General features: G+C 31.4%; 1 protein-coding gene across 4 annotated transcripts in view; it reads right to left on the minus strand.

The window, feature by feature from the left end:
• The window catches only part of rc3h1a (ring finger and CCCH-type domains 1a), a 33,326-nt gene extending 15,244 nt beyond the window's left edge, over positions 1-18,082 (minus strand). Inside the window, exons 1-10 of one of the 4 annotated variants that reach the window (XM_051095045.1) lie at positions 17,974-18,082; positions 12,119-12,552; positions 8,332-8,452; positions 6,864-7,103; positions 6,606-6,781; positions 4,241-4,441; positions 3,779-3,911; positions 3,565-3,683; positions 2,209-2,321; positions 1,695-1,982 (exon numbers count right to left, since the gene is read on the minus strand). In XM_051095045.1, coding sequence (XP_050951002.1) covers positions 1,695-1,982; positions 2,209-2,321; positions 3,565-3,683; positions 3,779-3,911; positions 4,241-4,441; positions 6,606-6,781; positions 6,864-7,103; positions 8,332-8,452; positions 12,119-12,349 — 1,622 coding nt within the window. In that variant the 5' untranslated portion in view covers positions 12,350-12,552; positions 17,974-18,082. Of the gene's footprint in view, positions 1-1,694; positions 1,983-2,208; positions 2,322-3,564; positions 3,684-3,778; positions 3,912-4,240; positions 4,442-6,605; positions 6,782-6,863; positions 7,104-8,331; positions 8,453-12,118; positions 12,553-14,647; positions 14,736-17,447; positions 17,633-17,789; positions 17,941-17,973 lie in introns of those variants that run through there. The other 3 variants (XM_051095044.1, XM_051095048.1, XM_051095046.1) reach the window with 3 other exon arrangements.
• Between the last annotated feature and the right edge of the window lie 268 nt (positions 18,083-18,350).

Raw genomic sequence — 18,350 nt, forward strand, 5'->3', positions numbered from 1 at the left:
AATTAATAAATCATAGGAACGAATTAAGAAATTGTAGCAATGAATTATGTCCTGTTCATGTCCCGCAAAGCACCCTCACAGTCACCCAGTTTAGTTCTACTTTTCTGTTTTCGTTTTGAAATGTTGTATTCAGATTGCGAAATCGAAAGTGAAAGCATCCGAAGTTCGGCTTATAACATAGCAAAAGTGAACTTAATTTACAAAATTCAGATCATAAATAATGCTAGTCTACTGATGAAAAAGAAGGGATTGAATGTAAACCACTCATTACTATTTATTTAATCCTAACAAATAAGTTATTGTTAAAAACTAACTTTCCAAATAAAATGATATATATCGGTATCGGTATCGGTATCGGCCAAAATGAGATGAAAAAATATCGGCATATCGGATATCGGCAAAAATCCAATATCGTGCATCTCTAATATAAAATGAATATTAGATGACAAACATGCTAAAATAAGTTAAATGACTAAAACTAAAATTGATATAAAATAAAGCTAAACAGAAATATTTCAAAAAAACTAATAAAAAAGGTAAAAGCACATAAAATTGCTAAAACTTAAATAAAATAAAGCAAAATATAAATATTACAAAATACTATTAAAATAATAAGCACAAAATTGTTAAAACTAAACTAAAATAACACAAAACATAAATATTAAAAAATATTAATAAAAATGATAAAAGCACAATTTCTAAAACTGAATTTCTAAAATAATAAGCACAAATTTGCTAAAAAATAAATAAAAAGCAAAATATACATCTAAAAAAATACATAAATAAATAAAAGCACAATTGCTAAAACTACAATAAAATAAAGCAAAATATAAAAAATAACATTAACAATACAATAGATTAAAACATACACAATTGCTAAAACGGAAATAAAATAAAGCAATTTAAATATTAAATACTAATAAAAATTATAAAAGCACAAAATTGCTAAAACTGAAATAAAATGAAACAAAATATAAATATTAAAAAATATTAATAAAAATGATAAAAGCTCAACATGTCTAAAATGCTAATAAAATAAAGCTAATTATAAATATTAAAATACCAATAAAAAAAGTACACATACAATAAAACAAACAACTGAAACAAAATAAAGCAAAATATAAATATTTAAAAAAAAAAAAAAAAAAAAAACTAATGATAAAAGCACAAAATTGCTAAAATTAAAACAAATGAAGTAAAATTTTTCAAAATAAGTATTTTTAAATTAAATATTAATATTTAATTAGTATTAGTATTTAACAAAATATTAGTTTAATATAAATATTAAAATCACAATTTGTTAAAATGAAATAAAATAAATCAAAATATAAATATGACAAATAACTAATAAAAGTGATAAAAGCACAAAATTGCTAAAACTGAAATAAAATAAAGCAAATTATAAATATAAATCAATACTAATAAAAGTGGTAAAAGCACATACAATTACTAAAATAAATTGCTGCTACTACTGCTGTTATAATTCTTATATTAATACTATAATAATAATTAAAAGACACTTATTATTTTCCAAACACTGGTTTATTTTTTCTATCTTGTCTGTATCTTCATTGTTTAAAATTATTAACAGTTACTAAATCATAAAATATTAAAAAGTCAGATTTTACTATTTATTCATAATATAATATAGATTTATTTCCCGTCACCAATAAATAAATAAAAAACAAACTCACAAGTTTGGAGGTGAGCCAGGTGCACTGAGGCTCCCAGAGTCCTTCTTGTCCGGTTTGTGTGTTGGGTCATATGACTGGTCCGGGCCTCTGGAAACCAGGTGGGCCAAAGTGGGGTCGGTTCCTGATGCTAGGATGACGTTAGTGATGGAGGAGGGTTTGCGTGGGAGTCCCTCTATGGGCGGCCCGTCATCAGACAACAGACCAGCGCCGAGGTCCATCTCGTTCAGCTGGGTCAGGGACTGGCTGAGCTGTCGCCTCATTCCCATTCGTTTATTCATCTTACGGTACCTGTCGTCAGAGAAGAGGTGGTGAGGCTAATGCTTATTATACTTTAATTTTAAAGTTTCGTTGCTGTCTATGGAGCATCAGAAAGCTCTTAGATCAAAAATATCTTAATTTGTGCTCCAAAAATGAACTTACGGTTTTGGAACAACATGAGGGTGAGCAATTAATGACAGAATTTTCATTTTTGGGTGAACTATTTCTTTAATGTAGTTCTTTAAGTGCTGCTTACTTTTCAAGCTCTTCCTGAGAGTGAGCGAAGGTGCAACTTGCTCCACGAGGACAGCCGCCTTTTTGTTTCATGTCCCGACACATGTAGGTCTTGTATTTGCTGTGCTGAGGTGGCTGTGGACAGGAAGTGAGATTTGCTTATTCATTTCTGTGCAAGTTATTTGAATGACCTAATTGAATGAATAAATAAATAAATAAAGCTAAAAAACAATAAAAATATAAGCTATTTATATTAATAAATACTATAATAGAATATAAATATTAAAATATATCTGATGTATAGATAATTAGTAAGTAAATAAATAAATGCATTCTTTCTGAAAACTCGTCAAAAACCATAAGGCTATTTTGATTAATTATTTGATTATGTCATTATAATTTAACATTTTGATAAATTATTATTAATAGCGCTTAAATATTAATATATTAAAAAAGTTGTGATCTGGTAAATTAATGCAAATAAACTGAAGCTAAATATGTATGTATTTATTTATTTACAAACAACAGACAAAGCAAACTTTGAAATATAAATATAAAAGCGTTAATTTAAATTTTAAATATTAATACTTACTTAACTGTAAAAATAACAATTAATATATAAACAAATAATAAATGAAGTGCTACTACTACTATTATAAATAAAATAAAATAAAATAAAATAATAAATAAAAATAAAAATTAAATTAAATTAAAGAAATCCACTTAACTCTTTTCATTATTCAAATACTGGGCATAAATTTTTATTATTTTTAATAAACTATTTTAATAAATTATTTAAAACTATTAAGTATTAAAAAAATTATATTTCATGTCCGGCAACCGATCTGTTGCTGTTGCTGAACACTTTAAAATTAATACAGAAAATTTAAAGCTAATTTAAAATAATTAATAAATAATAAAAAAGTGCTGCTGCTGCTGCCACTATTATGCTACTATTATTAATAAATAAATAAATACATACATTTTTTATAAACACTATAAATCGTGAGAATTTTTAAAAATTATTTTAATCAACTACTTTAATAAATTATATATAAAACAAACATAAAACAAAGCACAAACTTTCTGAAACTTTGAAAATAAAATATATAGATAATTTAAAATATTAATAATAATATACTACAATAGAATATAATTAACACTAAAACAACATGTATAACCAATTAGTCATTATCACAAAAAAAAAAAAACACACTGAAGAAAAGGAAGGAAGGAAGAGCCTTTCATTATTCTTTCAAAACACTGGTCATAAATTGAGACTATTTTGACATTCTTTTAATCAACTATTTTAATAAATTATTTAAAACCATTAAATATTCAAAAATGAATATTTTATGCCTGCAATCTGGTTACCGACCTGCTGCTGATCGCCTCCTTTCTTGCTGTGGTTCTGGATGAAATCCACCAAGCCGTGAACGACGGTCCGCACCGCTTCCAGCCCTTTGGCTAGCTGCTCCCATGTGGGCGCAGGGGCGTCTGTTAGTGCCAGAACACAGGTGTGAAAATTCAAACCTTTATGTCTTAATGAATGGCTGTATTGACAAACATGTGAATGGAGCATGGCGACGGACCTGGGCTGGGGTCGATGTCGGCCAGCAGCTCCAGATGGGGTCTGAGACGGTTGAGATTGGCTGGATCTCCGGTTCTCTGCAGGGCGATGGTGAGTTCCTGCACGCTCTGAGCAAAGGATGCTGGTGTCTGCAACTGAAACACACAAAGCCACATAAACACATACTTCACATACCAGAAGACAAAATCAACATGTTGTGATTCACAACGTGACGTTCGCTACACGCTAAATGCGTTCTCTATGCAGGGAGGAGTGTTGCTGGAGAATTTAAACACGTAACACTTTGTCATACTTTCTTTTTTTTTTTTTTTTTTTTTTTTATTGCAAACATGCCTTAAAAAAAACTACAGCACCACCTAGTGAAATCTTGAAATAATACCCAGGAAATGATCTGATGAGGTTCAATGTGTACTGCCTAAAAGGCACTTCGAACCATTATTTGTTGAGGTATTTATATGCGTACCTTGTCTATGATGGACTGCATGTGGGATTTGTGTGACTGGTCGCCGTACAGTAGAGATGACCACTGGTCAGGGGCGATACGCAGGCCGCCCTCCATCGCGATCTGAACGATCTGAGAGTCGTGTTCCCTCCGAAGAGCCTCGTATGTGCGAAACTCCTCCTTCAGCTGCATCAAGGAGGAATCCTCGTCACGCTTGGTCACCTGAGATTAAACCAAATTTGATATTTAATACAAATAAATGCACGTATGCATATATATATATATAATTTTTTTTTTTGCATTTGTTACTAATACTGTATACACTACCAGTCAGTAGTTGTTTTTTTTTTTCTTCTGCTCAGCAAGCCTGCATTTATTTGATCCAAAATACAGCAAAAGCAGTAATATTGTGAAATATTTTTACTATTTGAAATAACTGCTTTCTATTTGAATAATTTTTTTATAATCTAATTTATTCCTGTAATCAAAGCTACATTTTTAGCATCCTTACTCCAGTCTTAAGTGTTACATGATTTTTTGCTGTGTTAAATGAATTTGCTGTTCAAGAAAATTTTTGTATCAATATTATCATCAATATTTAAAACAGTTGCGTACTTACCGGGATTCTTTGAATAGAAAGATCTAAAGATCAGCATTTATAAAAATATAAATAATAAAAAAAAAACTGATAAATAGAAATAAAAAGCTTTTGTAACACACACTATACAATCAAAAAGCTTGAAGTTAGTATAATTTTTTTTTTTTTTTAGCAAAATTATAGGAATGAATACTTCTATTTAGCAAGGACACTTTAAACTGATAAAGACATTTATAAGGTTATAAAAGATTTCAATTTCAGATAAATGCTGTTTTTCTGAATTTTCTACAATAAAAGTTTTTGAGCAGCAAATCAGAATATTAGAATGATGTCTGAAGGATCATGTGACTGGAGTAATGATACTAAAATTCTGCTTTAAAATCACAGGAATAAATTACATTTTAAAATGCATTCAAATAGAAAGCCGTTATTTTAAATAGTAAAAATATTTCAAAATTTTAGTTTTTTTTTTTTCTGTACTTTACATCAAATAAATGCAGACTTCTTCAAATATAAAATCTTACTGTTAAAAAACTTTTGAGTGGTACTGTTTTTTTTTTTTTGTTTGTTTGTTTTTTTCCAATTAAAATGATCTATTTTTAAATCTTTTTTAAATCTACATATTAATATTCAGCTGACATCAAATTTATTTTTAACTGTAATTTAATATAAATACAATTTTTTTTATATATTACAATATATTTTATTATATTTCATTATATACCATTTTTAGACAATATTGAAGTTACGACAAAAATGCTATACAATAAAATTGTATACTTCCATATGAAATTTTTATTTATATGACATTAGGGTTGGGCGATATGACCAAAATCTTAACCATAAATATATCAAAACTTCATTTTTGATTTTGATGACAAATTTAAAGGCGATTTTCTCAACATTTAATTTTTTTTTTTTTTTTTTTTTTTCAGATTCTTGATTTTCAAATAGTTGTATCTCAACCAAATATTATCCTATCCTATCCATATTCTCACACATTCAGCTTTCAGATGATGTATAAATTTCAATTTCAAAAAATTGACCCTTGTGAGTGGTTCTGTGGTCCAGGGTCACATATTTTTTCTTAGTAAAGTTACAAAAGTGATTTATTAAAGAGCATTGAAAGATTTTCTCTTTTGTTGTTTAACACGAATGACAAACAGCAGGAATATTAGACTGCTGTCACTCTAAGAGCTGCCCGCATCCAATTTACTGTTACATGTGTACTGTTACATGTTTTCTTTCTCAGCTGTTTGCTGTCACTTAACACCTAAATTACTGTTTACACGGATACTTGCAAAGACAAGCATTTTGACACATACAGGTGTGTGTATTTAATAGTTTAAGGCCTATAAAGTGGCAAAACTTTGTTCAGTACTACCGCACTCTATGAACATGCGCAAATAAAGCATGATGAGTTCTCTTTCGCTGCTGATTGCATTTGAACGGCTTAAAATCACTTGTTTTTAAACCGAAATGCTTAAAAACGCATGTAAATTGAGTTTTCATGACCACGTAGCCCAGCAATGTCACGTGTAACATCGATAGAGACGATAGTTCAAAACAGATTTCTACCAGTTGTTGTTGTTGTTACCTAAATGATAAACATTTGAATGGGGTCATTTGTAGAATTCAGTTGTTATTTTCTCTTGCACACTATATGTAAATGTCTTTTATGTGAAATATCTTATTCAGGTCAGTATTTTGCTAAAATAATTAACATTTTGCAGATTCTGCAAGGTGTATGTAAACTTTTGACTTCAACTATATAATAAATAAAGGCACCTTAAAGCAGGAGGCCCTGTAGAGGAGCTGCACCACGTGTCCTATGCTGGTTTTTGAGGCCTGAGGAAAACGTGGTTCGAGTCTCTGGACGACAAACAGGACCAGAACCTTCCGCGAGAGGGCTGAGCCATCTTCCAGAGCGAGCAGGACCAGCTTCAGTGCTTCTTCCTGCATAGCTGTTGGGTGAAAACCAATTTTTGTTACAGCCCCAAATAACAATAGACACACTGCTATCGTGTTACGGGGGTGAAATCTTACCAGGGCCGAGAAACTGGCAGCCTCGGGCTCTGACGGCGGCCCACAGATTGGATGAGAGCTGCTGGGGGTTCTGGTGCTGGAGGATGAGCTCAGTGACGGTACGTTCACCCAGAGAGCGAGCCGCCCGCATGGCCCGGATGCGGCCCTCCTCTTCTACCAGTTGGCAGTGCACCAGAGTCACCAGCTTCCTCTGCATGGGTCTGCTGAGAACGCTCTGAGCGGCGCCATTCAGCCCTGCACCTGCACGGATCAACAGCAACAAGAAACAAACGTTAACTGAGCCTTTTCACGGATTGCTGATTAACATGAGGGATGATGAATCAAACCACAGAGCATATGCTAAGGACATAAAACAAGAATGAATTGTTAGTTATCTATGCAATTAAGAAAACAGAAAATAAAAAAATATGTAAAAAAAACAAAATCAAATTAAATAAATAAAATATTTTTGGTGATGCAATTGCAGTCCAATTATGATAAAGCATTTGCTAATGACAAACAAAGTTGAATTTTTAGGTATCTGCACAAATATTACATTTTTAAAATACTAAAATGGTTTCATTGTCTATTAATTAGTGTATTTGTAAATGTATTTTTCAAGTGTTTTTATTATCTATTAAAATACATTTAATTTTAAAATTGCATTTTTTTTTTAATATTTTTAGATATTTATATTTTATTATATTTTTAAAATATTACTTTTTTTTTGGTTGCAACTTAAGTTCATATAAATATATATATATATATATATATATATATATATATATATATATATATATATATATATATATATATATATATATATATATTTAGTATTGTAATGTTTTATTTATTATTATTATCAAATTAATTAGTGTATATTTTAGAATGCATTTTTAAATTAATGTTTTCATTTATTTTTATTATTATAAAAATACATTTAATTTTAAAATTGCATTTAAATAAATAAAAATTACCCCAAAATTAATATATTTATATTTTATTATATTTTTAAAATATTACAATTTTTTTTGTTCCTTTTTGTGTTGCAACTAGAGTCCAATTCCCTAATTAATAGGTAATAAATAAAAAAAAAAATATATATATATATATATATATATATATTTTATATATAAATATAAATATATAAAAAACACAAATTAATAGCTAATAAAAAAGAAATGTAAATTATCAAAAAATTTAGAGATAAAAATAAAAAATTATATAAAATAAAAAAAGAATATATATAGACGTACTAAATAAACATAAAAATTAATAAATATAAAAAATAAAATAATAAAATCTTAAAACAAATAAATAAAATATTATATTTAAAAAGAATCTTTTTGCAGTGCAACTGAATTCCAGTTAGAATATCTTGTTGCATTTTTTGACATTTATGATGAATCACTTAAAAAAAAAAAAAAAAAGCATATGCTAACTTTAACTGAGTAAATGAATAAAAAGGGTCATGTAAAACAGCAGGGACCTCTGGTGTTGCTCAGGGGTTTGAGATAAAGAGCCAGGTCCTCCACACATGTGCGCGACTCCTCATAGTGCTTGACGTCCTCTGCAGCTGTCAGTAGGGTGACGGGGGAAGGTTTGGGAACCTGCAGGGGAAAACACAACATTTGTCTGTTACCATACCACAGATAGTTCTCATCTTCAGAGCTTTGATGGCATTCTTCACATAACAAGCCATCATCATCTGATGGTAGAAGAGTCTGTTCACACCCACAGACTCTCATAACAACATGTGATTTATCACCAAAAACAAAGAGAGGAACGAATGTTTTGACCACAAAGGGCACCGTCATTTGGGCTGTCACGCGTGTGAGGTTTGGATGATTCACGGGCATATAAATAACAGCATTTGCATATTGACCAAAGTTTTAGAACTTTAAAATGAATAATAAAATTCAGAATATTAAGAAATCTATTTTTATGGAACCCATCCCATCTAGTGTAATATAAAATACAATATTAGTAGTAAGAAATATTTAGCTATTATATTTTACATTAGTAATACATTTATGCACTACTTTTTTGTTTTTATTTTAAAGGTGGTCATTCATGAATTAATTCAGTTGATTTTCTGCATGTGGATGATAGTTTAAAACCATGCAGCTTATCTTCACCTCATTTGCTTTGTGTGAAAAACTGCGTCGACCCAAAATATCTGCAATTTCGCAAACCGTGGCATTTTTGTATTTAATTCCTTTATTTAAATGCAGTACCAAATGACTGCGGTCATCTGAAATAATCCCGACTAGACCATTATGTAATATTTGCGACAGTCATACCGATCACCGCGTGCACAGAATGTAGAAGTATTTTTACAGACAACGCTGGGAATGACTAGTAGATGTTGATTCAACTTCCTGGTTCTCTACAGGCTGTGTGAGTGAGGAAGCAATGTGTTTTACAGCCTGCTGTCAAGCAGTCACACGCTTCTGTGTGTCACATCAAGCCTGAAATCCAACCAGACCGGAACGATCGCAAGCTGATCTTCAGAAACCTGACGCCCCGAGCTCCACCTCTCACGCTGTGCTTGACGTGTTCTGCTTGATTCAGGTACAAGTGGATGCGGTAAACGTGGTAATAAACACACTGAAGTACATCAATGCGGCCTGGTGTTTTTGGCTGGTTGCCTCACGTTTCGATTGTTATCATGGTCATTTGAAAAGGAAAAAAAAATTGCACTGTTTGAGTGACAAGGAACCACTGTAGTTTTACTTCCTCATCCTTATTTAGATTGAGGCTAGGGTGGGGGCCACAACTTCATCCACGTACGGAAAACAAAGTCGATAAAAATAAATGTGTTTGGTACAGAATGAAACAATGTGCACTGGGCCGTCACGTACAGGTGCTTTAAGGTGTGCTCACATTTACGGTTTGCAACCACTGAGTAACAGAAAGCTGCTTGGTTTAAAAGTGGCAACTGTGTTTCCTACATTGCTACACTACTAACAATGGACTTTTTTGAACATTTTGCTAACATGACTGCACCTTTAAGACTTTAATTACGCAACATTCAAAATGCATTTCTATTACCATACCTAATTTGAGACTAATTTAGAAAACATCAGTTTTGCAGAACAATTTTGTTTAAGTTAATGTTACTTTTCGTTACTATTTTACAAATAAAATAACATTAAAAATCAGGGAATCAGGGAAAATCACGAATCCTTGATTAAATTTGAGTACTCGATTATACAAAATCTTCGATTAAATTGTGCTGTAAAGTGTAATCCAATTACTCGATTAATCGTCAAATTAATCGACGATTACTCGACTACCAAAATAATCGTTAGTGACAGCCTTAAATAAAATAATGTTTTGTTAAGGAAAACAAGCAAAATCCACTAGTTTTATTAGGAATACACATAATTAGCAGTTTCGTGTTGAGATGAAAAGTATCCTGTGCAGATTTCGCTCACGATCAAGTTGATTACGCAAATTCGCCGCACTGACTGACAGAAAGCTGCTTATTTTTCATTATTGTTAACGAAAACTATTTTACAACTAAAATAACATAAATTAGGGCTGTTACGATTCCTTGATTAAATTCGAGTTCTCAATTATACACAATTCTCAATTAGATTGCGCTGCAAAGTGTAATCCGATTACTCGATTAATTAATAATAAAATATTGTTTTGTTAATGAAAGTAAGCAAAATCCAGTAGTTTTATTAGGAACACACATAATTATTAGGAATACACATAATTAGCAGTTTCGTGTTAAGATGAAAAGTTTCCTGTGCAGATTTCATAACTGGTTTAAGTTGATTATGCAAACTCGCCGCACTGACTGACAGAAAGCTGCTTATTTTTTGTTATTGTTAACGAAAACTATTTTACAACTAAAATAACATAAAAAATGATGGCTGTCACGAATCCTTGATTAAATTCGAGTACTCGATTATACAAAATCTTTGATTAAATTGAGCTGTAAAGTGTAATCCGCTTACTCGATTAATCGTCAGATTAATCGACGATTACTCGACTACCAAAATAATCGTTAGTGACGATTAAATAAAATATTATTTTGTTAATGAAAATAAGCAAGATCCAGTAGTTTAAATAGTAATATACATAATTAGGAATTTGGTGTTAAGATGAAAAGTTTCCTGTGCAGATTTCGCTCACGAAAACTATTTTAACAAAAACTATTTTACAACTAAAATAACAAATTAGGGCTGTCATGATTCTTTGACAAAATCCTCAATTAGATTGCGCTGCAAAATGTAATCTGATTACTTGAATAATTGTCAGAATAATCGACAGATTACTCGATTATCAAAATAATTGTGACAGCCCTAATTAAAATAATGTTTTGTTAATGAAAATAGGTGAAATTCAGTCGTTTTAATAGGAATACACATAATTAGCAGTTTCGTGTTAAGTTTCCTGTGCAGATTTCGCAATTGGTTCACGTTGATTCCGAAATTCACTGCACTGACTAACGGAACTCACGCACATTCGCTGCACTGACTAGCAGAAAACTGCTTTGTTTGAAAGCTATGTCTTTCTGAGCTGTACTTCATATATTGCATGTATTGACAGTAGATCTTGCTTGCCACTAAATTTTGTTGAAAATTTTGCCAATGTGACCTTTGGTTCATGGCGTTTGAGTAAAGGTCCTTGAGTCCAAAATTCTCGTCTGAAATTTTCATGTTCTCAAACTGCCTCAGAAACTTCGTCCGTCATAAAAGACGGGTATTTGAAAATGTTGCATGTTTGATCATGTGACGCATATTGTATAGATAGAAATCTATGTTTACACTGGTATTGTGCCTCTTTTGTGCTATTCATTTTGACGCCACCGCTAAAATACGTTACTTTGTACACTCTTCATATTACAGTCCTGCAAAAATGTCAGAAAATGTACTCGCAATTGCTGTCCTGTGGCAAAATGTGAGAGCAGTTGCATTTTAGATCAAACATATAACCATGAGTTAGTGCGAACTGGACGCATCAGTGAATGGTGAGATATTTCCTAAATAAAATGATCCTGCCAGATGTATTGTGTTAAAACGTATCTTCATATGTATCACCACAGTGACGTTTATGAGGTTTTATGCATGTGCAGCAAGGTGAATTTTGCATTTTCCTAAATTTGTGCGTTTTCCACATTCCACATCCAGCCGCTTAAAGAGGCTAGTGTGGACGGAGAGCATTCATTGAGCTGTGCATTATACATCTACCTGCTCTATTGACAGTAGATCTTTTTTTGCTGAAAAATCGTGCAAATTTGACCACACGTTTAGACTCACCTGTCCGCTGACGAGCTGCAACAGCGCCGTGTTGACGGGCAGCTGCTCGATGTCCGTGCTGATGGTGGTCTGGTCGAACGGGCAGGCCTTGCGGTGCAATTTGTTCAGGCACATTTTGCACACGGTGTGGCCGCAGCCCAAGCTGATGGGCTTGCGGTGGCTCTCCTCGAAGGTTTGTGTGCAGATGGGACACAACAGAAACTCGGTCCATTGCGGGGCTTGTACGGGCATTGTAGCGAAGCGCGGTCTGTGATGCACCGGTCCCCAAGATCTTCTCTTATTGCTGCATTTGTGTCTATGTGCGTTTTGCGTAAAACAATACGACGATAAGTCCTAAAGGTTCCACTGGAACCGATAAAGCTCTTCCAAAGATCACAGTTCTTAAATATTTCCTGGCATTGTGGGTGTTCAGCACATAGTGTGAAAAACATAACCTGCAAGACAAAGAAAAAACAAACAATAAATAAAAACTCATCTGAAAAATGAAAAGAAACTAACAATGAAAGAGATGAGTGCGTAAAAACAACAACAACAAAAAAAAAATCTAAAAAGGCCAAACTGCAAATAAAACTAATGAACTTCATAAACTGCTCAATCTTTTTACATAAATTAAACGAAATCATAAAATTCCACTTCCAGAACAACAATTTACAGATAATGTACTCACCCCCTTGTCATCCAAGATGTTCATGTCTTTCTTTCTTCATTCATAAAGAAATTATGTTTTTAGAGGAAAACATTTCAGCATTTTTTCTCCATATAGTGGACTTCTATGGTGCCCCAATTCTGAACTTCCAAAATGCAGCTTCAAACGATCCCAGCCGAGGAACAAGGGTCTTGTCTAGCGAAACGATCAGTTATTTTAGTAAAAAATAATACAACTTATATACTTTTTAATGTCAAACGCTCATCTCGTCTTGCTCTTCCCGACCTGTTTTTATCTGGTTCATGACAGTTAGGGTATGTCGAAAAACTCCCATCTCATGTTCTCCCTTAACTTCAAAAATCGCCCTATATCGGTGTTAAGGGTGTTTGATCTTCTTTGCATGTTCACTTTGTAAAGACTGTGTCGGTACTTCTGCAACTATGTGATTTGAGGTTGAGGGAGAAAATGCGATTAGAGTTTTTCGACATACCCTAACTGTCTTGAGCCAGAATACACAGAGTTCAGGTAGAGAAGCAAGACAAGACGAGCGTTTGAGATTAAAAAGATTACTTAAATTGTATTTTTTTTTTAAATTAAAATAACCAATCGTTTCACTAAATAAGACCCTTCGTCCTCGGCTGGACTCGTTTACAACCGCATCTGGGATCGTTTGAAGCTGCATTTAAACTGCATTTTGGAAGTTCAAAGTCGGGGCACCATATCACTCCATTATATGGAGAAAAATGCTGAAATGTTTTCCTCAAAAAACATAATTTCTTAATGACTGAAGAAAGAAAGACATGAACATCTTAGATGACAAGGGGGTGAGTACATTATCTGTAAACTGTTGTTCTGAAAGTGGACTTCTCCTTTAATAAAACATGCATTCAAATAATGACTGTTTACAAAAATTTGTTCCACAAAAACATTTTCACTTGGCCACACTTAGAGTTTGACATCCTTTAAACAGCTCTTTTGTTGAAAAATAAAAACCACACACAAAACCAATATGAACACAAACACTAGTGAATAAAAACACATGACTCATTTCTTTTTTTCCATTTTCGTCATCTTAGACAGCCTTATCGCTGTGCCGAGTACACCAAGCTTATTTTGGTATCAAAGATACCAACCAAGCAGGATCTTTTGGCCAAAGCCTGACAAAGCCTCTCCAGCTCAACAACATGAGCTCTGTGAAACATTCAGTCCAGGCCGGGAAGTCCAGAACAGCAGCAATAACCTGACTCATCATTTATTACAGCCACGTCTGTCTACCCTACTTTAAAGCTGCCCGAAATAGGCATTATATAACCAAAATAACACGTCCACAACACAAAAACGAGGGGATTTCAAGTGACTAATTACGAGTAAAGTGCAATTCCTTTGACCGCTCCAGCGGGAGACATAACAAGGAAGCGTTTCAACTCAAATCAGGTTACGAGTCCTGATCTCTGACTCATCTGACAAACAAAATCAACGTGTTTTCAGGAGCAGGAAGCCAGGAATTCTGACCTAAAGGGAACAGAAACATGAGCCATAACAAAGAGCGCAGTTTCCATCACATGCACGGGAGTTGCACACTCATGCATCGATGACAAAAGGAAGCTGAAAACAAAATCATAGGATGAAATCGAACACCTGTTTCCTTTCTAAATGTCACAAAATCAGCACTGAGAACTGTTTAGATTTCCAACCAACAGCCAAGAATGCTAGTTTAGTTGTCATGTGCAAGTCATGTGCCAGTCATGTGCATAATAATAACAATAATAATAATAATAATAAATAATAAATAAAATAATTAACTGAATAATATAAATAAAGCTATATTACAATAAAAAACAATAATAACTAAACAACTTATATATAAAAACGCATTGTCTTACCTAACGAGTGCATGTATATGTAACATTCAAATACGTGCTGTTATCTTCAGCAGTCTCCCATGCAACTAAGGTACTTCCTCTTGTGGCGGCCATCAAAAGCACCGTTTTACACAGGCACACCCACGTTTTCTTTCTATGTCATAAATTGTTTCACTGGTACAAGGATTTCTCAGTAACTATAATTAAGATTGGTGGGTGTTCGACAAAAGGGGAACCTCTGTGGTGTGGGATAACTATATATAGAACTTTCTCTTTATAAATATTTTAGATATATTAAAAATAGAAAATATTTTTTTTATTTTAATTATTTTATTTTATTTTTAGAATATTTTTTTATAATTTTATAATATTTATTCACGTTAATACAAAATGATAAACAATTTTATGTTAAAAAATAAATATGAAATGTAATATAAAATGTACAAAATGTTTTAAATAAAACATATAGATATGTTTATATATATATATATATATATATATATATATATTTATATATTATTTTTTTCATTTTAATCATTTTATTTGTATAATATTTGTATATTTTTATAATATTTCTTTAAATGTTAATAAAAATCTTAATTTAAATGTAAAAAAAATAAAATGTAATATATGTAATATATAAAAAATAATTAAGAAATGGATTTTAAACAAAACACACATGCAAATAAAAAACATTAATATTAATATATAATGAAAAATGTAGTGTGTGTGTATGTGTATATATATAAAACATATATAATAAAATATTTAGATATTAATTTAAGAATTTTATTTGTATATTTTTATATTAATTTTAAATGTTAATTAAAATGTCATAATAAAAAAATAATAAATGTTATAATAATAAAATATAATAAATTTAAATGTTAAACAAATTAATGTTTTTTTTTATATATATATATATATATATATATATATATATATATATATATATATATATATATAAAATGGATTTCAAACACATCTAAAAATTAAATATATATATAAAGAATAAAAGTAAATATACATTTTTTTTTTAAATTAATAATTTCATTTGTAGATTTGTTAACTTCATATTTATTTAAATGTTAATAAAAAAGTTAAACAAAACTTAAATTAATTAAAAAATTTTACATAAAATATTTTAAAAAATGGATTTTAAACCACGCACACACACACACATTTAAAAATAAAATATTTATATTACATTTTTATTTTAATATTTTTTATAATATTTTTTAGAATTGTATCATATTTAAATGTTAATAAAAATGTTATTGTTAAACAATTAAATATAAAATGGAATAAAATATTTTTAAAAATGGATTAAGTAACAAACACACGCGAAATAAATATTTATATTAATAATTAAATATTAATAATAATTATATTAATTTTATTTTTTGTAATATTTTTTATAACTTTTGAATATTTATTTAAATGTTAACAAAAATGTTAAATATTCGAAATGTTAAAAAGTAAATATAAAATGTAATATATAAAGAGCTTATTTGCAAAAACAGATTTTTTTTCTATTTTTTTTAATTGTCAAAAAACGTTTTTTTATTGTTATGTTTTTGTGTTTTATATTATTTAGCCTTTTTAAAGTTATTTTTACTTAATCAAAATAACCCAACTGCAATTTGATTGAGATTAACTGGAATGCACAATGAAAAAGCACGATTTTTGAAAATTGTTAAAAACCGAGATCTGTTTTTGCAAATGAACTCATCAGAAGATATTTATACATGCGCACCAGGAAGTACAATATGTCAGTGTGTACTTCCTAGCATCTCCATACAAACAAACAATTGTATAATCATGACTTGCAGACCTGTTTGTCAACTACATGTGACTAATTTAAAGCCAGTAGTATTTAATGTGTATCATAAAGGTCATTAACACGCCTGACATTCAAGTTTGCGATTTTGAAAAGATGAATATTTTCGGATGCCAGTGCAGTCATGGAAAAAATGACCTGGGTTCAAAGCATGCCTAGACTTATCTCTTGCCCTCTGCCTATTGGAAACCCCCTAAAGAAGGCTAACAGTGATTTCAAGCCTCGCTTAATTATCCAGCAGTGTTTAATTATACAACTCATCGTGATCTAACAATATAACAACCACATCCTATTTAATCGGTGCCAGGAAAAAGACAATAAGCACGTGTGCATCACATTTCTTTTGGATTTACCAACCAAATGATGTAAATCAAAAATGTCATTATTAAATGACATAAGAAATGCCAAGTCAAAAGACTTCTTGAGAAAATCATTTTTCTGGGTAAAAATGTTTGCATAATATCAAGCCTTCAGGACAGGAAAGAGAGACAAAGCCCTTTGGCTTGAATCGGATCTAGCTGGATATATAACAAAACACTCGCTTTAATTTCTAAATATTAATATTATTTCATACCTACTCGTTTATCCATCCAAGTGCCACGGGATGATGAAGAAACTATACTTGTTTAACACCTCAAAACGTCAAACTGTTATGCTACTCAGCTAGCAATAGCCATTTTTAGACAAAAAAACAAACAAAAGCAAAATAAACACATTACTAAGCCTTACCTAGCGCTATTATTACACGTTTTCTACATATACACAACCCTACAACATCCAAACGAATTAAAAATGCGCGTTTGGACCGTTTAAACCGATTTGAAATTTGAATATTAAACAGCTAGCCGGTGTGCTAACAAAACAAAGCTTGTAGCTTTCAGCTAAACGTCATTTGTTACGTTCAAACGCTTGTTTAGCCAACCCCTTGGTGTTTGAAATAACATTTTGCGATGTTAAACACTTCAAAACCATAAAACTTACCTCTAACTGATAACGAAATATATTCTTAGTGAACAAGAATGTGCTCGAGCGCGTTAGCGTGAATGCTAACGTAAACGTTACGCCGGTTGATGCATCTGAGGTAACGTACAACGCTCGTTTGTAATATTTTTAAGCGTTTAATTAAAACACACACACGTTTTTAACAACACCCATTGCAGAAATGTCAATTTTTAGTATTTTAGATGTAATTCAAATTAGTTTTTAAGATACGGACTCTACGCATTGTTTCAGCCTTTACATACGGTGCGTATAGAAATACATTAAAAAACGAAACCTACAATAAACCTACATTATATGAGCAGTACTACAACGTGTACTCACAATATTTGGTTCAGCTCAGTCTTCACAGAAGAAAGGCGAGTTTAGCCTGCTGCTGTATCTAAAGTTTCTTTGGACTGACTGCCTGAGTCTCAAAGCTCAAGCGAGAGAAGTCCGGGATTGCGCAACCCGGAGATCATCCACACACCAAGATGGTATCCTGCACGGAGTCGAGTCCTAAACTTACCTAGACAGCACTGATGATGTCCGAAATGCAGTTTGAAGACGTTTCAAAGCTCAGCCCGTCAGTGGTAAACCTACTTCTAGTGAAGATTGAGGAGGAACTCAAGGTGTTGTTTGTGTCAGAGCTTTTGTCTATATTCACAACCACGTACGTTCAGAAGAAAATGGGGTTTGTTTATGTTAAAGTCACTACTGTGAATCCAACACGCTCCGGTGCAGTTGCTAAGACAGTCCAAGTAATGTTTAGTGCATCGGTATGCAGGTTATATACTGTAGCCCAAGTCAAAAGATCTTGCCTCTCTTAAGATACTATTATGTAAATCTTATGCAGTTTTGACAATGGGTGTGTTTGGCAAGTCAGATATTTACCTAATAATTAGT

The sequence above is a fragment of the Labeo rohita genome, chromosome 22 (genome assembly GCF_022985175.1).
Source record: "Labeo rohita strain BAU-BD-2019 chromosome 22, IGBB_LRoh.1.0, whole genome shotgun sequence".
NCBI classification, from domain to species: Eukaryota; Metazoa; Chordata; class Actinopteri; order Cypriniformes; family Cyprinidae; genus Labeo; species Labeo rohita.